At 39.9% G+C, this 25,269-nt stretch overlaps 1 protein-coding gene across 1 annotated transcript in view; it reads right to left on the reverse strand.

The window, feature by feature from the left end:
- Positions 1-25,269, reverse strand: part of LOC124272352 (vascular endothelial growth factor receptor kdr-like) — a 462,777-nt gene that overhangs the window by 219,367 nt on the left and 218,141 nt on the right. The window contains exons 10-13 of the mRNA XM_046707526.1: positions 20,313-20,530; positions 9,292-9,403; positions 9,006-9,059; positions 728-882 (exon numbers count right to left, since the gene is read on the reverse strand). Coding sequence (XP_046563482.1) covers positions 728-882; positions 9,006-9,059; positions 9,292-9,403; positions 20,313-20,530 — 539 coding nt within the window. The remainder of the gene's footprint in view (positions 1-727; positions 883-9,005; positions 9,060-9,291; positions 9,404-20,312; positions 20,531-25,269) is intronic.

The following is a 25,269-nucleotide window of genomic DNA, read 5'->3' on the forward strand; positions in this document are numbered from 1 at the left end:
TAGCTGGAACGCCGAACCTATCAACAGTTTGTGTAGACCTTAACAACAATTTTAATTAAATTTAAAATCAGACAAATGTGCACAATAAATACATTGTGACGATATAGAACATGAGTTTAAGACACAAGCTGACCAATCAGGGTGTGAATCAAGCGCTGAGACGTCATAGTTGCATTGTTTACATAGTCTTCATGTAAACAACAGTCACCTGGAACGGACTGAAAACGTTCAATAATTAGACGATTCATGCAAATAGTTTCAGAAATATGATAAATAACATCATAAAGAAACCATTCACGGCAAAATTTGATCTAAAGACCCAAACGAAACAAGGATATAAGCCGTAAAGGGACCCTGAAGTTACCGCCCAACGGCCGTATGGGTGATGAAGGAGAGAGTGATGACAGCATGCCTTATGGTCACGTGGGTGCATTTTGGCAGGAAGGCAAGGGAGGCAACTCCAGGGTGAGTGATTGCACGTTTACTTTAGGGAACTGAAAGGGATTCAAGTTTCCACTTACCATACGAAGAAGAAGGGAGATAAGCAATATACCATGAGTCAGGATAAGGAAAAATGCAATGTTTGTTTTCCCTATATTGTGTTGGTGAAGTTGAACTGCTATAGATCATTTCCTTGAAGAGAGGAAAATAATTACCTGCATGAAGCTTAAACTGTTTGAGGGTCACTTATACCCAAACATACTACATCAATGTTTCATTTCATTACCTGTTTGGCTAAACATCTTGTCTGGTGCATTGTTAAGTTTGGCTTGAAATGTCTATGGTAGATATAGAACATGAGCGCAGCCACACAAGCCAGAAATGCAGGTAGGAGAGTGAGGATGTAAATGTTCTTGTTCACTCTGCTCACCAGGTGGGTGTCTGAGAACAAAATCACAAACAAAATTTTCCTGGTGATCTTCACGGTCAAATGCCTTCGGGTATAAAGTGCGGGCATGTGAGTATTATGTGTGTAAAGAAGAATGGATTGATGGTTTTACATCAGATGAAACTTTTCATCAGTGACTTAAGTTATCTTCCTCCACCCACAAACCAAACAAAACACACACACACTGTACATTCCCTGCAGTACTAACCAAAAGACTTTTCTGTGCCCTACACTTTTCATTATCAGTTTGTTGTCTTATGCGATATAATTAACAACTGTCTTCTCAAAATAATTAATTTTACAAATCAATACAAAATTATTGCATTTGCAGTGGCATTACAAATACAATGGCAATACAAAACACATGAAGTTGTTATGACATCAAATACAATAATAACACTGTCTTTGCTGCAACTGGTGGTGAAGCTTCTAAAAGGCCTAGGGTATTAGAGCAAAGAGCCTTTTATGTGACATACTGTCTCCTACTTCTGAATTACAGCTGCTTGCTTTAAGAGCTGTACCACAGGTGAGAATGAACTACTCGCGCTGTGACATTGTTTACATCCTCAACACAACCACCCTCTACATAAGAGTTACTCCCCACAGTATCTGGCTGCATGTGAACAGAAATCCTTTATACTCTAATTCCTATTATTCAAACAAAAGACATTTCACTTACACATTACGTCAATGGGTGCCATAATGAATGTGTTATCCCTGTGATAATAAGCACATACATTTGGGGATATTATCCTTGATCATCAAAAGTATCATATCGCCTGTATCAATGAACTTGGACCAATCCGTAACTGAGGATGTGATTTCATCTATTTTTTACAACACAGCAAAAGACATCTCAAAACTAGTTACATTAAATTTTCATACACCTTCAGTGAAATATGCACATTCAATTTTTTAGCATTTAGATTATATTGTGTACTTACAATGTCACAGAAGTATTCTTTTACAAGTTTTATCACAAATATTCAAACTATTCATATATAAATAAGTGTATATCCTTGTTTAATCACATGTTGTAGTGGTCTTCTGACAGAGGGCATCCATATTTATTCAATTCCAACAAAGAGCATTGACAAACTTGCTCATCCAGGACATTGAAAGTGAACTGAATCTGGTGAAATATTGTTGGATAACACAAGGATAATTGGCTGTTTAACATGGTCTGCTTTTTGGTGAGAGGACAGTATAATATCAATGTAATATTCTTATCAACTGATAAGCATTTGCGTAAAGTAATCCACATTTGCTAAAGCAGCTTTGAAGATCTAGCTAATCTATATCTGTCAATATGTGAACCTTGTCCACAGGCATCAAGTTTATTGTCACTGAAACAATATTTTACATGGTGTCAGCTTGATGTGAGCTGAAAGTCTCAGATGTTTTGCACTTTCATAAAACCCATGGACATGAGCAGGTGGACAAACCTGGAACATAATCAGTACAAACAACGATACAAATTTTTGGCACACAATGAATTGTGGCTCATCAGATGACTGGGCAATATCTGCCCACAATGGCCACATCATGTTCAGCTAGTGGGGCATTAAAGATAGTTATAGTCATTGTCATCTACAAAATGTTTCAACTTCATGCCTGTGATAGTATGTTTTATTTATTTCTCGTGTTCAAAGGAAAAAGCTAATCCTTTAAATCTGTCATTGCTTAACTCATTAAGCCCGAGAGCCCCATCACTACTCAACACCTGGAAGCCCTCGCTGATTGCCCACTCGCTGTGCCGAGACCAATAGTGCTAGTCACACCTGATTTCCCTGGCAGGTTTCGGGGATCACAGGAAACTGTCTAGTCGTACAAACAAGTCCTGATTGTTTAATTGTGTCGTAAAGATATATGTTGAAAGAAATCAGGTGTGAATACATGTCGTGTATTGCAAGCTTTATGTAATTTTATTGCAAGTTTCTCTTGTAGACCTTTTGTCGGCTTGTACATTTATATTTTATCACAATATGCATACACATGTATTCTTTGTATGTAACAGATGAGACACACGTTAACAAATTCTCTCTCTTATATCATTGTGTGAGGTTTAAATTTACAAAACATCTATGACAATGACATACTGTAAAGAAGAATTTACTTTCATACTTTATAATCTTCGACGAAAATAGCGGTTTTGCCGATACATTTCTAGTGTTTACGAATTATTTTAATGAAAGTACTATAACGCTAGTCTGTGACTAGCACAAAGCACATTCATAGCATTGCACATTATTTCATACAGATTTAATGCAGAAAACATACGTGACCATACAAACATACATATACAAAATGTATACTACATATTCCTTTCATAGACATAAAACAAAGAGTCACGTGATAGGGCGTCATCAAATTTCCCGAATAGAACGTTCGGTATCTCAACTGTTCAATGTAGTGGCTGGTCATATGTTATCTGCGACCAATCGTATCATGAGATACCTGTCACAGAGGAAAGGACAGGTGATGGGGCGTGGGCGAAATTTCTGAAGAGCACGTTTCATCACTAAGCAGCTTGGATAGAGACTGGTTATTGGCTATATCCTTGACCAGTCGATATGCTGGGTTTCGGCTTTATCAACTCAAGCTATCATGTAACAGTTTGTGTATTGTAAACATACACATTGGTAACGATGTATGAAATATACACAAGATAAATAGGAGTAGATAGTCACTTTGGCGAGTTTATTTGTCCTCATTTTAGTGTTTTTCGATAAGTAAAACAAAGCGATTGAAATCCAACCACTGAGTTGAGGTAGTATTTTTCATATACATTTTATGCACACAACTAGTACATAAAACATAATGGTTTGCTGTACATGTAAATATAATCTTCACCTTGATACGAATGACTATGAGGGGCGTGACTCCATAAAGCAAGATGTCCAATGATATAACAGCGCATCTGTTTATTTTACACTTGTCACGGGACAAACCTTTCAACAAGGACGTAACTACATATGCATTCTACCGGAGGCTGTTATTTCAAGGTCGAAAGAGGCGTTCAATTATCTCATTACTGTAATCTCCTTGAATGATTATACGCATGTGTATCGATACCGTAACTGATATACTATCCAGCTTTTATTGACGATGGATCAATAGAGACTGAGTTGATTGATACACGTGATAATTGCACAGGATTTGATAATTACAGAGATCAAATACAAATGTTTTACACAATGCTCATGTAAATTGCATAGAAAACTGACAATTCAAATCAACATGAAACTTTCAACAGCTTGAAAAAAAATGCTTGAAATACCTTTGTATGGCTTACATGTAATAACTTATGACATTACTTCTGTCCATGTGTGACAATGTTTTGAATTACCAACTTACTGTCTTTTGTAACAAACGTAGTAAAACATTTCATTGTTGTAATAACACTGACATGTATATATGTATTCGATGCAAAGGCGTGACTTATCACTTTATATTTGCTTAGGTAACATTACGAACTTTAGATTATGGAAAACAACTAGTTACAATTCAGTAAACTTCAAATTAGTAAGTTCAATTATGTTTAATCTATTCGAGCTTGGATGTATAATTACTTGTGTTTATACATTATGTAATGATGCCTAAAAAGTAAATTCAAACTATTCTATTGTGTTTGAATTCTTTGTATGTCCTTGAAATTTCATATATTGTTTCCTATTTATTAGGTAGTTGAAGGAAATATAATTTTTAGTAACCTCTAAACCATTACATCTAATTCAATCAAGGTGCATACGAAGTATTTTAGTATCCATTCCCAAGGAAGAGTACCAGGCACTTACCTCTGTAAAAATATCATAATCCCCTTTCTCGCAGACATGCGTTCATTTGCTAAACGCTGTACAAGCCTATGATAATGATTAGCAATTGTTATCAAAACACTTTAAATACTTCTTCTGATTGATACTAAAGGTGGGATCTCTCGTAAGAAAAGCTAACATTTGCTCAGTACTGCTAAATTGGTTGAAATAATAGGTACAGTGCGATTTTTAAAAGTACAACACACATGTGCGTCTCTCGCTGAATAAGAGGTGCTTTCTGTTGATGACTGTATGTGCCCTTCGCTGTGAGAAACTGCTAATTACCTGCCCCATAAACACGTCACTCGCTGTGAGGAACTGATTAATTTGCCCCATATATGCGTCTCTCGGCCTTAATGAGTTAATTCAATCCCACTGATGTGAAGTGTTTGTTGGTGTCAGAATCTTATGTGTCCTCTTGCAACATGCCAATTGCATGTAAATGGAAAGCATGTTGCAAATGTCACATGATCAGTACTGTTACCTCCTAAATGATTCAGTAGTATCATAATTGAGATTCTACCACAAATTCCTCTGAGAGGGTTATTCCTGATTAATTAAGCTGTGAGCGTTGTGTGAAAAAATGAGTGACTTATTGTTGTATTACAGCTCCATGATGGTATTATTTATTTATTTTTACCAAATGTTATATTTATTATGCATTGTTTTCTCGAATTCATGAAGAGAAAAAAATACTAGTATTTTTTCTTAATTTGATTCAAGGAAAAAAATAGCACACCCAAAAAACACTACCGCAAATTCCTCTGTGAGGTATATTTCTGGTCAATTAAGATCCCATGGATGGTTAAAAAAGGGTTGTTTTATTGTCCGTGGTGCTTCGTTGTTGAACATAATTTTTAATTTTTTTGTGTATGTACGTATTTTTTAATATTCATTTTATTTATGACAAGAAAAAATAGCAAAAGGTTCCCCATGACCACAATCCCACAGGGAGAAATGAAATATTTTACAGACATCGTTGGTCTGCTTCCACTATGGGAAGCTGATTTCTCCCAAGGGATTGTGTCTTGACTGCCGCTCTTCCCTGAGAGCCCATCATTGAAGTTCCAATTGTGAACTCAGAGGTAAATGGAACCCTCAGTGTAGAGCTGCGCAACTCTGACACTTTGGATCATACCTGCAGTCACTCAACCGACTAAGCCATGGTGGACCGGATCGTCGCCTGTTTAATTCTTTCAGTCAACCCTGAGTGAGCATTCATTTAGCCAGTGAGGTATGCGAGTTATGTGTCATCACTACAAATAGCAAGCGATCTACAAATAAGCTGGGTCATCAGCTCTCCTGGTGAGACCTTTCATAGCTTCTGTTGTACTCAGAACATTGCATGTTAGAGTTCGAATCACGTTAGCTAACAAAACTGAATCCACATTAACATCGTGGAAACAATTCAACATTAATCTTTTATGATGTCTTTGTTCTTGGCAAGGGCTTGTATAAATTGGTCTCTTCCTATTGCCATAAAAAAAATTCTCTTCTTCGCTTAAATGCTCATGGTTTTACCAGTCTTGGTTAGAATGTCTTCCTTCATATTATGTTGTTTGGAGACTTCCGACATCACCAAACCAAACTATTCTTCGGAGATCTTGCTATCAGAGATCGCTGTGGAGATATGATCCTCGACCGTATTCAATTTTGATTCGGCCAGAATGCGAATGCTATCATGTTTTAATGCTTTACATTGCAATCAGCACGAAATGACTCTAAGTATGATTCCGTAGACTAAGGCGTGGACGAAGTTGCGAAAACTATGGAAACCGTGGACGGTTTTCGTTTGCATCAAATCAGCGAGATCAAATGACATCTCGAAAAAGAACAGGATATGTGAATCGCATTGCCCAAAAAATACCACAGAGCTGTCAGTAGCATTGATGGCGTGGACACAGCACTAGTAGCCGGCGTCGGCTTATTGGCCACCGTCAAGGCCGCATCAGTCCTACTAGGCATGGAAATAGCGTCAAGAGCCTTGGGATTGGCGGGAGTCATACTTAGAGTCATTTCACGCCAATTGCAATTAGTTAGACTCAGTTGTTTCATCTATCACCTCTTAATCCACTGTAACAACCCCCCCCACACACACACTCCCTTCCCCCTCTCTCCCCTTTGTACATCTCCCCTTTGTACCCAATTGGCTTCTATCATAAATTGTAACAACATTATATCTGCTACTGTATATCAAGTCTCTTTCATCTCATAGTCCCTCGTTTATTGTATATACATGCCTAAATGCACTCTGGCTTCATGTACATAACTAGTATATATATCCTGTATACCTGTTAGTTACTATTCACCTGACGAAGGGGCAAGAAAAAGCCCAGAAATGTTGTGTATAGAAAAAACAAGAAGTTGACATCCAGAATAGTTTGTGTTATCTCCAAGATAGACTTCCATAATAAGTGTAGAGTGTAATTTTATACTGAAATCTGGATTTAAAAAATCAAAGTGGTATGCAGGAACACCAAATATTAATGCAACTTGTTTGTTAGTGGTGTCTAACATAGAGCCTGTGTGATCTGGTATTCTCAAAAGCTGTATCATATTTGGTGCCGGAGTGGCAGCCGGAGAACGCAATGGTAGCATGTGGACTCAATGAAACGTCGCCCATGATAATACAAGGTTAGAAAATAGTCATTAATTGGTTTTCCATCAATTTATCGTGCGTAAACTTTAAACTTATGAGATGGATATTGGTAGGCAGACAAAATCTTCGCGAGCGATATTTTTTTCTCCAAGTTAATCGTGACCCCTTTGAGACTCAACGAAGCATTGACGTCTTTCTGTATGTAAATCGCGCAAACGTGTTGGTGATGTTTTCGAGGCCAACAGAGTCTTACCCTGGTTATGATTTCAACATCTTGGTCTGGCGATGCGTCCCCAGGTAAGACTTCGATATAAAGCATTGAATTTGGTGGAATACCTTGTAAGACACACCAACTGTAAACTTGTATTGGAGTTATCCAGTCGATTCGCTAGCAAAAAAACATTTTTTGGGGGGGATGAGGTTCACGAGCACACTCCTTCTTTGCGATGGGATGTCAGTAGTGATTAGAATCCCATTATTGAGGACTTTTGTAAAAAAATTATTCTTAGTCTCCGCAAACACGTAGGGTGAAACGAGGGTGGTATTGAGTAGCCAGTCGATTTGGGGGGAGATCAACGGCCATTGGTTATCATCAGTAAGGATGAACTGATACAACACGTTTTTTAAGAGACCTCGGGTCTCGACATTGTCTAAACCGCCTACATTACCATCGAATGCTGGGACCATCACCCATTTATTGTTGTTGTTGCGGACGTGATTGTACTGTACATTTTTTACCAGTCCTCCAGCCTCAACATCGTCTAAATTTCCGAGGTTACCACCGCCGCCACCGGTGGAGGTCACTTCCGCTCATCTGTGTACATTGTTTCTTAATTCTAAGGCATATAATCTGCGTTTGACACCGGGTTCATCAAACCCTCGCGTCTCCCCTAGATAGGAGATCGCTATGGTAGGACATTTTCTCAGGCTTTGCATTCCGGGGCCAAAAGCATCCGTCATTATTTGATGTATTTGATGTGCAGTGTCATGCTTATATATCCTATATACACCGGTTTATATTTGAAATGGAGATTTGGAGTTCTGTGATCATGCCCAATAATATTTACCAGTAAACAAAAAAATCACTGGATTTGTTTGATTTTGATATTTCACGCAACATGCACTAACCATTTTCACACTTGCAGAAGTGAGGTTTTCATTAAACTTAAAGCAATGATTCCACATGGATGGGGCTCCACATATTAAATCCATATAAGGATATCTTCTGTTTGGCACTCAAACACTTTCACCACTAGGCAATCCCACTATTTAATAAACTGAATACTGACTGACCATAATTGACAAGTTGGTTCATGAGAAGAATAAAATCTTGTCTTAATTTACAGTAATTTATAGTGCCTTCTATGTGATACATACGCTATAATTTCTTGCATGTATGGGAAGGTTAACAAGACAATGGACCCCAGTATGATAGGACATGGAATTCACATTTTCCCTTTGATTTCAAGATTTAGTATGATTAGTAGTCCACACCATCCAAGTTACTTTTACATGATAGAAAAATGAACTCATTCAAACAGTTTCACTTTATTGTAGCATTTAATCTCTCTTAAATTTTCTTCAATAATTTACCATAGAAAAATCCAATTTGTTTACCAACAGCTTTGTTGCAAATAATGGATGGATCAGTTGTTGGAGTGTGTATGAAAAGGTAAAACGTAGAAAAGATATGGTCACTTACTCATTGATATATTGGTATTTCCTGCCATACCAACGATGCTTTTGTAGGGAGTTCCTGAAACGATATCCACATGCTATAATCTGACAAATCAACAATTACAGCCAAATTACTAACACTGATGAAATCAAAAGAAAAAGAAGTGAGATATTTCCTTAAAACTCCCCATGTACTCTCATACCTTTTGCATTATGGTCATTGCTCACACATTGCTTTCTAATGTTGGAAAACTATTCATCAAATGCTACTGAGATTTGTGTACCTGTACATACAGGAATAATGTACTCACCCAGAACCAGCAGCACTGTGGCTGACGTTGAGCCACCTTGGGTTACAGCCTTCACTGATATCAGGTATTCTGAATCCATGTGAAGACATGGTAGTACCAGGTGTTTCTGTTGCTAGAGGAAGACAATAATTGTTAAACATGAGCAAAATCTCATGTTCAAGACCCCATCTTGGCCTCAAAAGGAAAAAAACTCTTTCAGACAAATGAGGTAAGTGAAATGCCCCAAATAGTTTAAAGTGAATAATTATGCAATTAATCTACACATAACAAAGACCTGGACAAGTTTCCAACGCCCTAAAATATCAATGGAAACAGTTATGATAGGTAAACAATTTTGCGTTAATATTCAGGGCAAATATACAAATATAAAGAAGTAGGAATTGTTCAATAATGTCACTTCATCTGCAAAAGTGAACGTAACTTGTAACAACTGTCTGTCCCAAGGTCCTGTTTCAGGATCATTCCCGTTTACAGAGTGGAATGTAGGGGGATGCTAGGTTCCTTTTACTAGTATTAGGTCGGATTGGTGGAAAAGTAGCAGTAGGAAACGGAATAGGAATTAAAGTAAGGCCAGAAACGCTTGGAAAATGCTTGTTGGCTTCAATATCAATATGATGAATTTGACACAAGATAAAAGCACATATATGATACATGTACGACGCTACCTAGTTAGATATTAAAGCTCAGATGAAAAATATACATGAGGGGTGACTTATTGACAGGAATTTTCTTTTGACATTTTAACAATATTCGTAAATATTCTAAGTACAAACTGTAGTTTTGAAATACAGATTATAATTATTCATATAGCCTCAACTAATTAAATTACATAAATGATTGTAAAAAGTTTTGGTTTTGTTAACATCTATACGTCAAAAAGATGGAACTCTTGTAGTAGTTATATTCAAAATAATTACTTTAAAAAGTCTTAATTCAAATCGCATAGATAATCTTGTTCACCCATAGAAGTTTCACTCCGTGTATGAGCATTGAACTGGCAACATGCGACTTGATATCTCTGCAGAACAATTAATTTCAAATTTATACCAGCATTTCATACTGGAGAAACAAAGGGGGAAACCTCTTGTCAGCTATGACAGGGTTTACTATAGAATGGGTAAAGCCCTTAATTTGACATATAGTCAGTTTTACAAAGTTGTAAACAAATCAGTTACCTCAGGGGTCATGTCAAAATCAAACCTGGTAGGAAACACAAACTGGATAGCTTTGATAAGGGTGCTATACGCCGTGCAGTTTATAAACTGTATGAACACAAAATCCCACCGACGTGTGCTAAAATACAAGATGAGAACAAAGATACAGTGAATGTCCTGTTGTAATTCCGCCAGAGTACTCCACCAGCAGTGATGCTGACACGTGATATTTTGAGACGGTCCCTGACATGTACTGCCCCTGCATTACATAATGCTGTAACCCTGCCTGCCAGGTTCATGGCCAGGAAGGCTAAAATCATGTGGTACTTGCAATGCAATATTATAGCTGAATGAACACGGTGCGCCTCACTGGGAGGCTCTGACAAATTACAAAGAAAACAGGATTAATGGGGACGCTCTTTAATTTGGGCACAGATAACAATATAAATACAGTTATTTACACATTTTCACGTCTATTCTTCATTATACATTTTCTTTAATTCGACATTAGATAGTTCATTTTGAGGAGTCTTTCCTAAAAGATAAATGTATACCTCACGAGTTTAAATCTTGAAATATGCTTCTGCTTATGTATGCTGATGTTCTTGTAATATTTTCTTAATCTGTTGAAAGGTTGCAAACACAGTTGAATTCGTTGTCAGCTTATGCCAGACGGTGGGAACTTGAAGTAAATATTGCTAAAACAAAGATAATGGTCTTCAGAAGAGGTGGTAAAATTAAATCATCAGAACATTGGTAATATAATGGTTGTGTCCTAGAGGTTGTCGATACGTCTACATATGTAGGAATAGTTTTTAATTATAATAACCGATTCTCAATTTACAATAACATCAGGTAGCTCTCTCTCAACCTGGAATCTCTTTTATTTGTCTTTGATTGTTATGTTGGCAGTATACTATCTTATGCGTCTGAGATATGGGGATATAATAAAGGCTTAAACATTGAAAGGTTGCATTTGGATTTTTGTAAAAGGTTATTAGGAGTTAAGAAATCAACATGTATTTCCATGGTTTGTGCCGAGTTAGGTCGTTATCCGCTCGTATTTAAAAGGCAATATAGCATGATTAAATATTGGTGTAAGCTTCTTGTGTCTGGATATAGCATTTTACGGGGTTGTTATGAGTATTTGTATGAGGAGGTGGAGACCCGTGGCGTAAAAAATTGGGCGTATCAGGTTGAAAGTATTTGTCAAACATTGGATTAAGTGAAATATGGTTAAGGCAGGAATTACCACTAGATTATCTAATAGTAATAAAACAAAGAAAAGATGGTCAGGCTATTCAGCTTATCTTTAGAGAGCTGTCCAACTCATCGAAATGTGCAATTTATAAAAAATATTATCAACCAGTGTACAGATAATGGTAATAAACGAATCGAATACTATAACAATGTTTTGAAAAGAAATCTATCTACTCCCAACATAGATTATGCTTCCCGGCACCATATCTTTAGCTTTGGCGGTACTCCCCTACTCCCTTGGAAATTAGCTCTCCCGGGAAATCCGAAAATGACATTTTATCCTTCCCGGGACATCTGAAAACTAAATTTTAGCCTTCCCGGCACGACACCGCCTGCCAGGTGGGTCACAGTATCGTTTTTTTCTTAGAAGTGTTTCTAAGTTTTTCGATATTTTACGAGTAATCATTATGATTTGGGAATGGTACATCATGATTACTCATATGCCATATTAGGTTGAGGTGGTAGTTTTGAATCTGAAATATCAACCATTATCAAATAATTGATAAAAGCATTTTCCAAGCAATTCTGGAATTATTTTAGGCTATTGACTTTGGGTAATGTTCAGTTTATACAGGGTTGGTTTGGGTGGTTTTCAGAAGAAGTTTGAAGCTGGATTGTTAAAAGGTATGTTAGGTTCCTTTTACTAGTGTTAGGTCGGTTTTGGGGAAAAGTAGAAGTAGGAAACGGAATAGGAATTAGGCTATAGACTTTAGGTAATGTTCAGTTTAAATAGGGTTGGTTTGGGGTGTTTTTTCAGAAGAAGTGTACAGGTTTTCATGTAGCTGGATCGTTAATCAGCTATGTGAGTGAAAGAAATGAGTCATTTATAAGCTGTTAACTTTTTGTTTGTATTTTCCTACCTAATGTTTTTTAATAAACTATTGTTATTGTTCTTTTTGTCTCTGTTATTTCCCAATAGGCTTTATGCCTGATTCACGAACTGGTCACTGAGTTTTGACTAGAGAACAAGTCAACCAAACGCACACCTATAAAATAAAAGTACACAACGCAAAGTCCAAACAAGGTTGATTCAACATCATGTTCCTACATACAGTACAACCAGAAATTATTGAGAATTTAAAGATTGTAAGTTTTTATTTTTTTCACTCATTACTCACGTATTAAGTGTGAATATAAGCACAACATAACTCCAGATTCAAAGACAGGTGAACAGTTAGTATTTTGTCAAGTCACCATGGGCAGCAATGCAGGCTTCAGTGCGGTGGGGCATACTACTGATCAAAGAAGTTAGAAAGTCGTGGTCTATGCTGTCCCAATATCGGACCACCTCTTCTTTCTTTTCAGCAATATTTGTCAGATTTTTCTTATTGACATTTTCCTTCATAGTCTCCAAACATTTTCTATTGGACTTAGGTCAGGGCTATAGCTTGGCCAATCTAATAACGTCATATTTTGGGTCCGAAACCATGCCTGTGAATGCTTTGAACGATGTTTCGGGTCGTTGTCCTGCTGGAAAATCCAAAAATTTCCATGGAACACGTGAGCAGATGGAAGTAAATGTCCCTCGAGAATATCTGTGTACCGCTCACTGTTCATGTTCCCTTCAAATACACAGAGGGGTGTTGCCTCTAACACATATATGCCACCCCACACATTAAATTTCGGACTGTACTTTGGGCGCTGATACAAAGTTTTTTTCAGTTTGTTTGGTCCAGAATTTCAATGTAACAGCCACACAGAACTTTCATCTGAGAAAATCACATTGTCCCAGTTAAAATTTCTATGCTGCAAGCACCAGTTCAACCTTCGCTCCTTTTGTTCAGGTTTCATGATCGGTGATGGAATTCCTCAACTTTTCTGCCAACCCATTGCATGCAGCTCAGTTCTAATTAGGAACAATTAATGTATTGTTAGTAATTATTAGTAAACTTACCTCTGGATTATGGTTGCCTTATTCCTTTGGATTCCACAGACACATACAGAATGGAAATGAATTTTTTTAACTAAGTCATAGCTATCCCTAGTGGTATGCTTAAAAGAGTTATGCAGTTATCTCCCTTGGCTGTGACATCACAACATAGTTGTTGAAAACCTCTCATGATTTTTGTGAAGAAAACCTAACATCTTCTGCATCTCCTCGTGGGGAGGTTGGGGTGGGCATTAAATCCCATAATCCAGAGGTAAGTTTACTAATAATTACTAACAATACATTAACTGTTCCTAATTATAGGCGTAAACATTCCCTCTGGATTATGGTTGCCAGAATCACACATAAGGAAGGAGGGTTTATGCAGATGATGAATACAGCAATACCACTAATTATCCCGTTATAGTCTATGACATAACAATTAGGATAACTATGACTTAGGTGATGAAATGAATTATATGGATTACCTAGATCATTCCCTGGATATATACCTAGAGGGAAGGATCATACTCGTGAGGGAGAAATATTTGGTGTTTGGAGAAGACTGACGTCACTTCCGGTCCAAGACGTCATATCCGGTTCTGTAATGGTCTATTTGACCGATTCTCATTGTAACCGGTTTCTGTGACATCACTTTCTGTTTGATTATGTCACTTCCTGTTTGATTATGTCACTTCCTGTTTGATTATGTCACTTCCGGTTTGATTATGTCACTTCCGGTAAGTGATTTCAAGTCTTCTCGTAGATTATTTAACTGGAGTAATAAGCTGCAGCGGATATAATAATTCCACTTACTGGTGATAAATATTAATAGATAAGGTTCTTCAAAGATCCTCATCCTTCCGTTTACTGTTAACCTGTTTCCTCCCACACAGTCCAAAACAGTGAACCACTGCTGAGTTTGGATATATCTGACACACACACACACACACACACACACACACACACACACACACACACACACACACACACACACACACACACACACACACACACACACACACACACACACACACACACACACACACACACACACACACACACACACACACACACACACACACACACACACACACACACACACACACTTCTTTTTCCCCCTCAAGGGAAAACAGGCGAAGGAGAGGCGCTGTCTGTAGGCTCTCTAAGGATGGAATGACGTTTCGCAAAAGATATTGTCCACCGGCATGCAGCAACAATCTGATCTATGGAAATGGACCCCCAAGCTGCAAGCATGCAGGGAAAACTATTGTGCACAAAGTTGGGGTCACAGTCCTGGTAAACAAAAGTGATGGTCCTCCTAAGCCAAGACGATATAATATTCAATCAAGATCTCCAAATCAACAATTGTCTTGCATGAGATAAAAAGACAGCGGCAAATACGGCTGATATTTAGAGTACACTGGAGATATCATCTCAGAGCTCAAATAGGTCATAGGACTCTAGTTCTGTCTGATCTAGAGGCAGAGGTAGGGAATACTTGAATTTGGGAGACTCTGTGGATGAGATACCGCTAGCAGATGCCTGATTCTTGGCAAGAAAAAACTGGTAAAGTGCTACATGACAGCCAACCATAGCCTCCTGTAAAGGTAACTGACTAAAGTCTATGGCAAAAAATTCTGGTATTCTGGAACTGGAAGCTGTAGCAATGACAAGGAGAAATCCCACCTGTTAAGGAGAAGAAATGTCAAGGAAGTTCCTACATAGCTTTGGAAGAATTCTGGAGGGACTACAGAATGAGACATAAAGCCAACTTGGGGAAGATTGAAGGACTAGAAGCTGAAAAATAAAATAATAAATAAAAAAAGAAAGTAGTAACTGGAATGATCTAATTGGCTTGTAGAGCAAGCTGTTAGAACCACTGCTAGTCCTGGTATATCCTAAACAGAAACGATTGCTGATCTGTAGTCCACCATAGGACTGTGTTTCAGTGTCTTAACGTCACGAAGATAAAGATAGAAATCCGCTAAGAAATCTGAATTCCCCTCAACATAAAAAATGGAGGATCGATAGCAGAACAATGAAAAATATCCAGAGATTGGTGAAACAATTTCCTCAGTGGATTGTTCTGGAAGATGCGTCTCCAGTCAAGAGGCGAGATGGTACTAGTGCTGCCGAATGGTCTAACACAAACACTCAAGTGTGATTGGCATCGGAAAACTGCCTGAAAAACGACATCCAAAGAGGAGTGGGCAAGCATCCCTCGTGGGCTAACATGACCACCACGGTATCTTGATTAATTGCCAAATAATCCTCAAAACCCGGGTGAGGAAGCTACCTGATTCCCAAGACAAGGCAACCGCCGTATAAAAAGATACTGATCTAGTACGCATGGGCTAAAACCTAAAACTCCCTTGGACTAGGAGGAACGTGATTGAAATGCGAACGAAAGCTTCGGATAATTTCGAGGACAGATGTGAGAATTCCGTATCAATTTGAAGCACTGGCGAGGAAAAAACAACCCCATCTTAACAAGGTTGACATGGGCTTGTCTATCCATACCCCTAGTCGAGGATGCTAAGCCTTCATACTTACAATATTGTGACTGAATTGTCCATCCACGTTGCACAGTGAACGCAGACATGAGATCACAGAATAATGTCCCACATGGTGCATCAAAGTCTTACAGCGCATCTCCAATGGCGCGTCATATGTCTTAACAAACATACCGTCATAGAAAAAGATCACTAATCAATGCGCCGTTGACTAAACCCATGATTAAACTCATGTCCGCCCGTAACACTCTACAACCTAACAACGAGATGTTTACGGCGGCCATTTACAATGTATGAGCTCTCGGCCAATCAGCGTCATTCAGTCCGCAGTAAATACTATTTATCAGCCAATGAAATAATTTGTTATATTGTAGCTTACACAAGGTCTAAGCTGGTTCCCAAGCTGGTTCCCAAGCTGGTTCCCAAGCTGGTTCCCGGCTCCCGTAGCGCTCACGAACTTGCGCCATATAGTGTATATTGCTATAAGCGAGACGGGGCCCAGCTGAACACAAGGTCGCAAAGCATGGCAGAAATAGGTAGACCAACGGAAGATGCCATGAGCGTGATTAGGGAGATGAGGATGTCGAAAAAGTAAACGAACTACAGAACACACCTTCCAAGATCCGTCAGAATGCAGAGGGAGAATAGGCACTTGTTGGAACAATAAATGTGCCCTATAACACGCCTTTTCCAGGTACAATGCACATGCTCAATGTGTTGACATGCTACCTGTTATTAACCCTGATAACCCCGGCTGCCAAGAGGCGCGAGAAAATTGAATAGCCACATGATTTATCCCACCAGGTACCCATGAATAAACACACTTGCATGTATTCAGTGACGGGATATCAGGCTTGTTTCCAACGTAACGGTATATCGCCCGTGCCTCCCGTGGAGCGCTCAGCTGACAGTGCATTCTGGCAAAAAACGCACGTGTCATCCCTGTTATCTGATACATTCACCTGGCCGTCACCTTGTCCGACGCATGTGCTACCTGAACTGCCATCGCCTCGTGGGACAGCGGATTGATTTTGAACCCTGGACTCGAATATAGCCGTGGTGTTGATAATTCCGTAATAATAACAATGAAAGTTACATATCGCAAAATCCAACCACAAAGTGGATGCTCAAGCGCTACAAAGTGAGGTTTGAGTTAATAGTACAGTGAAAAGAGATGCGTTGAAAGATGTGATCTGAACGCAATTAAAACATGGAAACAGTTTATAACAAGGAACAGACTATTCCACGGTGATGGCGCGCAACCACTGAAAGAGCATTCTCAATAAGAGCCCAAGGCAGTCTGTAAGAAGGAGTATTCAATAAGAATTGCTACCAGATCGCAGTTGTCTGGGTGGTTGAAGGGCAATTCACTTAAACGATTAGAAAGTCTGGTGCTATGCCATTTAGACTCTTGGATGTGATACTTTAAATAACTGTACTGGGTTATTTGGAAGCCATGGCCGGAGGTAGATTCCAATGGAACGGGTGAATACCCGAAGTAGGAGACAAAGTAATAGGCTCAGATGATGAAAAAACAAAAAAAACAAAGTATAGCTACCTTATACAATGCCAAGCGTAACAGATTGTCGAGGGGAGACGAGATCAACAACCCCCGAGTCCCTTATACCAGGAGTTAAGGTGAGAATTGCAAATGCCATTAACCAGAGAAGGATGGCAAAGAAATGGCACGTGAGACCAGTCGACTTGTCGAAAAAAGGTGACTAATGGGATCGGGTGGTGAGGCTTGCTGACGTGGGTAACATAATGTGTTACTGTAGCCCAAGTGTGTAGAAACCACCTCCGGAGTGTTGTGGTTAGAGCGTCCGCCCGGAGAGCGGAAGGTCGCGGGTTCGATCCCAGATCGCGTCATACCAAAAGACGTTAAAATATGGTACTTGTTCGTCCCTGCCTGGCGCTCGGCATTAACGGGTACAACAAGGACTGGGCTCCTCGGAGTAAGTATAATGAGTCCGAGTGGGGTATTCATGCTTCACTGCAGGATGGTATCTCAGTGGGCATGCACTATAAACCCAGCTTCAGTCTGGGCTAGTACAAGCAGCCGCACATACACATACACATCGTCATATGAGCGAAAAATTCTCAAGGACGACGTGAAACCCAATGTCACCACACCTCACCAAGTGCCTAGAACGAAGCTCAAGTTGATCACTGGAATGTCTGGTCCAGACTTGATGAATTACAGGTCGCCGCCATAAACTGGAATATTGCTCAGTGAGGCGTGAAAACTTAATACGCTCACTCCATGGTTGATACTCGACTACCCGGGTACAGACTATAAAGCATCCCAACTGTCTAAAAAAAATTGACTCTAGACTATGGCTCTTGCCAGCGTTATACGAGTTGTACGGCGTGCCCCAACCACTGCCGTTGCCGTTGAGCTGTTGCGGCTACAACCCCATCATGCAGGCAAAAAACGATTGTCGTCCGTCGACATCCGTGTCAGGCTGATCCGAGACATATCCTGAGATGCCAGCCCACCGGCCAGCCGTGGCTACGGCGTGGCCGGAAGGACGGTTGCCGGAAGATCCGCTCGGCTGAGGGATCCTGTGGGTCCCCAGCATATGGGGGTGGCAGGACGGGAAGGTCCGAAGCCATGGAACCATACCATATGAACCAGTCCGACAGACCTTGACCCGTGGACTCGTCTGGGACGGTTGGATGGATAGCCAGCTGTGTCTGTGTTGGTCCCGTGGACGCTGACAGATCAACAGGCTGAGTAGCCGTGGCCATGGGTCGAAAGCGCCATGGGGAACACGGACTACATGGAAATTCAATGGATAGCCAGCTGTGTCTCTGTTTGTCCCGTGGACGCCGACAAATCAACAGACTGAGTAGCCGTGGCCATGGGTAGAAACGCCATGGGGAACACGGACTACATGGAAAGTCAATGGATTTGTCAGCTGTGTCTGTGTTTGTCCCGTAGATGCCGACAGATCATCAGACTGAGTAGCTGTGGCCATGGGTCGAAACGCCATGGGGAACACGGACTACACGGAAAGTTATAGACACAATGAACATCTTAAGATACGTGCTTGTGACATATGCATTTTGGTTCAATAAAGTAACATAAAATACAAGCAATATGTACAAAATATAGAATGCGATGGACAGAAAGATCAACCAATGCGACACTTCTGACCGGGAGTCTTGTAGTACTTTGAAAATTTTTAGGGAGGACCTGTGAAGCACGAGGCACAGACAAAACACGTGTAGATACGTGCTTGTGACATATGCTTTTTGGCGGGAAAAATAGAGTTCAATAAAGTAGAATAAAACGCAAGCAATATGTACAAAATATAGAATGCGTTGGTCAGAAACATCAACCAATGCGACACTACTGACCGGGAGTCTTGTAGTTCTTTGAAAAATTTTAAAAACACTTCCACTCTGTAAACACGTCTTCTGTGTTGTCCATACAGAAAAATTATGAGAGGATTTCAACAACTATGTTGTGACGTCATAGCCAAGGGAGATAACTGCATAACTCTTTTAAGCATACCACTAGGGATAGCTATGACTTAGTTAAAAAAATTCATTTCCATTCTGTATGTGTCTGTGGAATCCAAAGGAATAAGGCAACCATAATCCAGAGGGAATGTTTACGCTTATAATTGTCTCTTTACAGACAGCCACGTACAGTTCCTCTATCAAGCATATCCAGCCTTAAGTTTTCTAAACTCCTTCGTTTGTTTTTAGAAACAAGAATACCAAGCCGCCTCTTGTCACCGACGGTCAATTTTCTGGGCCTACCTGCGCCTCCCTGGTGCTCAATGCCATATCCATTTGCAATATTTTTCAAAACACGATAAACAGTGTACAAAGGGATGCCTGTTCTACTTGAAATCCCTTTAGCTGATCTTATGTCCTTGTAATAATACTCTGAAATCAGCTTCCTCTTCTCTAAATCATCCATACTGAGGATCACTGAAAATGTCGTCTGCTAGCAAGTAAACAGAGGGGGATAACTCTTCACAAACTAATGAAAAAAGGGTTAATGGAGTTGTCTCTCTTGAATGAAACCAAGCACTTGATAGCTGGTCAAGGTTGTTTATACTAGAAATCCAATTAAACATATTCCTAAAACTCTCGATAATTTCTGGTCATACTATACTACTTAGCTTAACTCAGCTGTCACTGGGCGATGGTAGTCTACTGAGAACCATGCCTATTACAATAACATAAAAAATATATAAAAAGACTTACCCCTGAAAGTTTTATCTCCCCATGGTGAGCTTCAATTTGTGCACTGTAAGGCAAGGGTGGCTTCTTGTGCCATGTGATCACAAACATATTGATGGTATTATGCCTGGACACATACATAGGCTGCAACCATGACAACGTCACATTAACAAAAAGTCTTCCTTCAGTGTCCATGAATTTCTGGCTTATACCTGTTGTGAGGTTGCGGGCTGGATCAGGCTCTGCATCATAGAGTAAACTGAATGAGGGTGAGACCATGACTTTCAGGCAATTTTAGTGTACAATACATACAGATCCTGCCATGGCACTGTAGCTCACTTGCATATGTAATCAAAGAGGATTTCAAAGGCATAGAAAATCCCCAGAATATATGTGTTGAGTTGGGAAGGATCAAAACTGACTCAGGTGGCAGGTGGAAATTAGGGAGGGGGCCATTAGTTCCGACCCAATTTCCCGAGGCCAAGGACTTTCTTTTTCAAACAAAACTGAAGAGGAGGTATTGATCCAACTTATGGACTGACTGAAGATATCCTTTACAAATAATTTTATTATTTGGCATTTACTATGGAAATCATCTGAGATGCGACTGGCAGCAGATACATTGCCTTACACATGAAATGCACATTGCTCTGCACTCGCTACCTGTGTCCTGCATGTGTGCTGCCCACTCTACCTGTCTTACGAGGAACACATGATTCATACTGACAAACAATCTCATTCTTCACAGCGATCCTTCATAGACTAGTGGAACATATTATATGTTTTCAGTAATGTGATATTTTACGATCGTATTCAGTAATAGCAACACAAAGTTATATTGATCTTCAAAACAATTAAAATAATTCAAAGTCAAGGGTTATTCCTCAGAAAATCCCTGGGATGCAGGCAAGTATGTAGAAAATCTCCAGGATTCCTTGGAGAATGCCCACAAAACTGCCTGTAGAGGTTTACTCAGTAAAAGGAGAACCTGGCGAGAGAACGAGTGACGTCACTGCAAGTTTTTTTCTACAAGTACCGAACTGAATCACATTTTGAAAAATAATGGAAAAGTAATGGTCATATATATAAAACAAATGCTCAAAAGAAACTAAACACGGCAAAATATTACATAAAAATTCACAAAAATAAAAATGAAGTGATAAAACCATACTGAGCCATATCACAAGTAGACCCATCTTTTCTGGGAACAAATGGCAAAACAAGCTAACTATTGCCTAAATGTTGCAGAAAATCCAAAACAACATTTTTTGATGTAACACGAAATGCACATGCATAATGATGGTATAAAACAGCCTACGCAAAATGTGAGCAACACAGTTGTAAAATGAACACAAAAAACATGCTACGTTTGAGGCAAATCAAAAGAGAAAGAGTTGTCGGAATGGCCAAACAAGGAGCTAACCACATCGTCATTGCTAGAACCTTTGGCTGCACCCAAGCAACTGTCATCAGACTTATGCAACGACTGAGAGGCAATATGTCAGACAGACCTAGGTGTCGAGAAGCATCCCTATGCCCGGATTTCAATTTATCCGCGACTCGTCCAGTTAACTGAGGACTGTGTTGTTTTTCCTGATTTTTTTTTGTACTGTGAAATATGGGTAATACAGGATACAAGAGAACACGTGTTTTCCTGTTTTGCCTTGGAGTTGACAACCACTTGACTGGTTTGATGATTCGGACGGCTTTGACCCACCCCCAAACCTGCAACTTTTACCTGGGGTGACAATACGTTGGGGTGACCCCTCCACACCAGGTTTCATATTTTGCTGTATCATTATACGATTGGGGGTCCCCCAACTGGGATTACTACCCCCCATATTAGACTGCTCTGATGTCGATATAGACCAGAAGTTACCTATTGACCCTTCCCGTATCTCCACATACGAGAATCTAAGTCTTATAAGCCTCAGGTACGTTTATCGACTATTAACTGAATAGGTCTATACCCAGTCGTAGAGGAAGTAGCGAAGACCCTGGAAACCGTAGACGGGTTCCGCTTGAGACAGTTATGTGATGTAAAACGCCAACTAGAACAAGACCGCGACACGCGGAAAGCACTATGTAAGAAGTACCATAGAGCTTTCAATATCGTGGATGGGGCTGATACTGCCCTTATGACAACCAGCATGGGGCTAGGGGTGGCAGGTGTTGGGTTGTTAGCTACCATCGTGGCTACACCCGTAGTGCTAGGTAGCGAAATAACAGCTGGGGTGGCAGGGGTGTTAGGGTTGGTGCTTAAGTTTGCATCACGCAGACTGCATCGTAAGGCATTGAAACACGACGAGATCAGGGTTCTGGCCGAAGCAAAGCTGAACACAGTAAGTGAGCGTATTTCGGCAGCACTCACTGACAGTAAGATCTCAGAGGAGGAGTTTCGTTCAATCCTCTCTGAACTCACAAAATATAACAAAATGAAACAAGAGATTCGATCCAAGTCTCGTAAGTCTGCTATCAGCGAGGACGAGAAAAAAAAGTACATAGAACAGGGAGTACGAAAAGCCCAGCAAGCCTTTATTACAAACACCAAAGAAATCACAGGCGATTCACATTAAACTGTTTCATCGAGGTCAACGTGACATAGCGGCACAGTAGTGCCACGTGTGGGCGGGAAGTTAACCGGGGGCTCAAAAGTAGTAGATATACTGGAGCGGGATCTAAGGGCCTGACAAAAGCTTTATTTGTGAAATAAGGCTTTGCAGAGGCTTTTGTTGGACTTGATCCCGTACCCCCATTATATATACTACTCGGGGTGAAACCGCAGAAACGGAACAGCCACTATCTTGTTGTGTACGGGATACACATGCCTGATGAAAGATGAAGTTGAATACTGACGTGAAACAGTTGATGATTAAAGTCTACGATTTTATCTGTGCTGAAGCCGAAAGGGGCAAACCATTTTATGCCATTAATAAATTCCGTGAGCGGGCAGCAAAAGCTTTAGGAGTATCAGCAAGGGTACTGACAAATGTTCTGGAACACAAACATTGTGAGGGTGATGCGAAGCAGGTAGGGGTCGTGTCAAAATCACACAAATTAAAATATTTGGACAACTTTTAAAAGAACCTTGTAAGGCAGTCTATCAACAAGCTCTATTCTGAAAACATATACATGTCGCTGAAAATTTTAAAAAGCATTTGAAGCAAGAACACAACCTCAGAGTATCAAAGTACACACTCTGGCGACTCTTACACTCTTTCGGGTATTGTTATAAGACTGACTGACTGAGTTTGGTTTTACGCCACTTTTAGCAATATTCCAGCAACATCACGGCGGGGGACACCAGAAATGGGCTTCACACATTGTACCCATGTGGGGATTTGAACCCGGGTCTTCGGCGTGACGAGCTAACGCTTTAACCATTAGGCTACCCCTACCGCCCCTATTGTTATAAGAAAATTTCGGGGGAGAATAGGTCAGTACTCTGTGAACGCCCTGATATCGTTCGCTTGAGAAATAATTTTCTCAGGGTTATAAAGAAGAAGCACGAGGAAGGGTTCGAGCCAGTGTACTTGGACGAGACCTGGGTCAATGCCTCGCACACTGCCAGCAGTCAATGGGTACCCGATGGGGGTGATAAGGGGTCACATAGAAAGCTGCCTCTAGAGAAAGGAGAGAGACTAATCATTCTCCATGCTGGTTGCTCCAGCAAAGGCTTTCTCCCAGGCTGCGACTTGGTATTCAGGGCAAAGTCCACATATAACATAGACTACCATTCCGAGATGAATGGTGCGGTTTTCCTCGATTGGGTTAAAAAACAGGTTGGTACCAGCTCTACCAGAGAAGTCTTTTATCGTAATGGACAATGCCCCATACCACAGCGTGCAGGACCCCGACAGTAAAGCCCCGACATCGAACAGTCAAAAAGGTGATATGATATCATGGCTTGACAAATTTCAAAGGCAACGAAGCCTCAGCTATATGAGATCATAAAAACCCACAAAGGTGAACCGTTCTACAAAGTTGACAGTTACATAAAAAGTAAGGGTCACGATATTCTGCGACTTCCACCTATCACTGTCACCTTATCCCCATTGAAATGATATGGGGTATTGTCAAAGGAGATGTTGCCAGATCAAACACAACTTTTAGATTACGTGACGTAGAGGTTTTGCTTAAGGAATCCCTTAACAAAATCACGACTGAAACTTGGCAAAACTGTGTCAACAAGGTAGCTAACGTCATTGAACAAGGTTACTGGTCTCGGGATGGCTTACAACAGGCAACTGTGGCACCACTTGTCATCCCTTTAAGTCGTGACTATGACACTACGACGGACGAGGAACCGACAGGTCTCCCGGAATAGATTTTGAGATGTCCTCCGCCATGACTGGCTGTTCCTTTTCTGCGGATTCACCCCGCTGCGACAGATAACAACTTTTGCGTTTTGAATGATGATAGTTTCTTAAACAACTTTTTTGGTGGAGTCCGAAAATTTTCAAATATAAGAAAGCTGTTGGGTATTAGTAAATGATAAACATGTGTACTATTTATATTTATGTGGCAATTTTGTACAATGATCAAATTTGCAATTCATCGGTCCGTTTCTGACTCAAACGGACTGTAGTATTCACTTGATCAGGTCAAGCTGAACAAGCTGTAGGCAGTAATGTCATATTTATAATATAGAAAATAGATTAAATAAAGTGGTGTTTGTATGGGCGGATAGATGTGGGTTAACTGGTGTCAAGAATTGGAATTTTAGATTAAGGAAGAAGTTTACTTCATTTGATTTACATTACTTCTTAGATGTACCTGTTATGATTAACAAATCTGTTTTATGTACACTTATTGAGGAAAAGGTTATGAATGAGTTTGTTGCCTCGTGGACTTTATTGTTAAATAGACAGGAAGGCAGAACTGGTTTGAATAAACTTAGGCTCCATAAGCATTTTATGTGTAATTTTATTACAGAAAATTATATTGTCCATCACATGCCTAGACAGTATAGAACAGCTTT

This window comes from Haliotis rubra, unplaced genomic scaffold (assembly GCF_003918875.1).
Source record: "Haliotis rubra isolate DU_JTF1 unplaced genomic scaffold, ASM391887v1 Scf169, whole genome shotgun sequence".
In the NCBI taxonomy this organism is placed as follows: Eukaryota; Metazoa; Mollusca; class Gastropoda; order Lepetellida; family Haliotidae; genus Haliotis; species Haliotis rubra.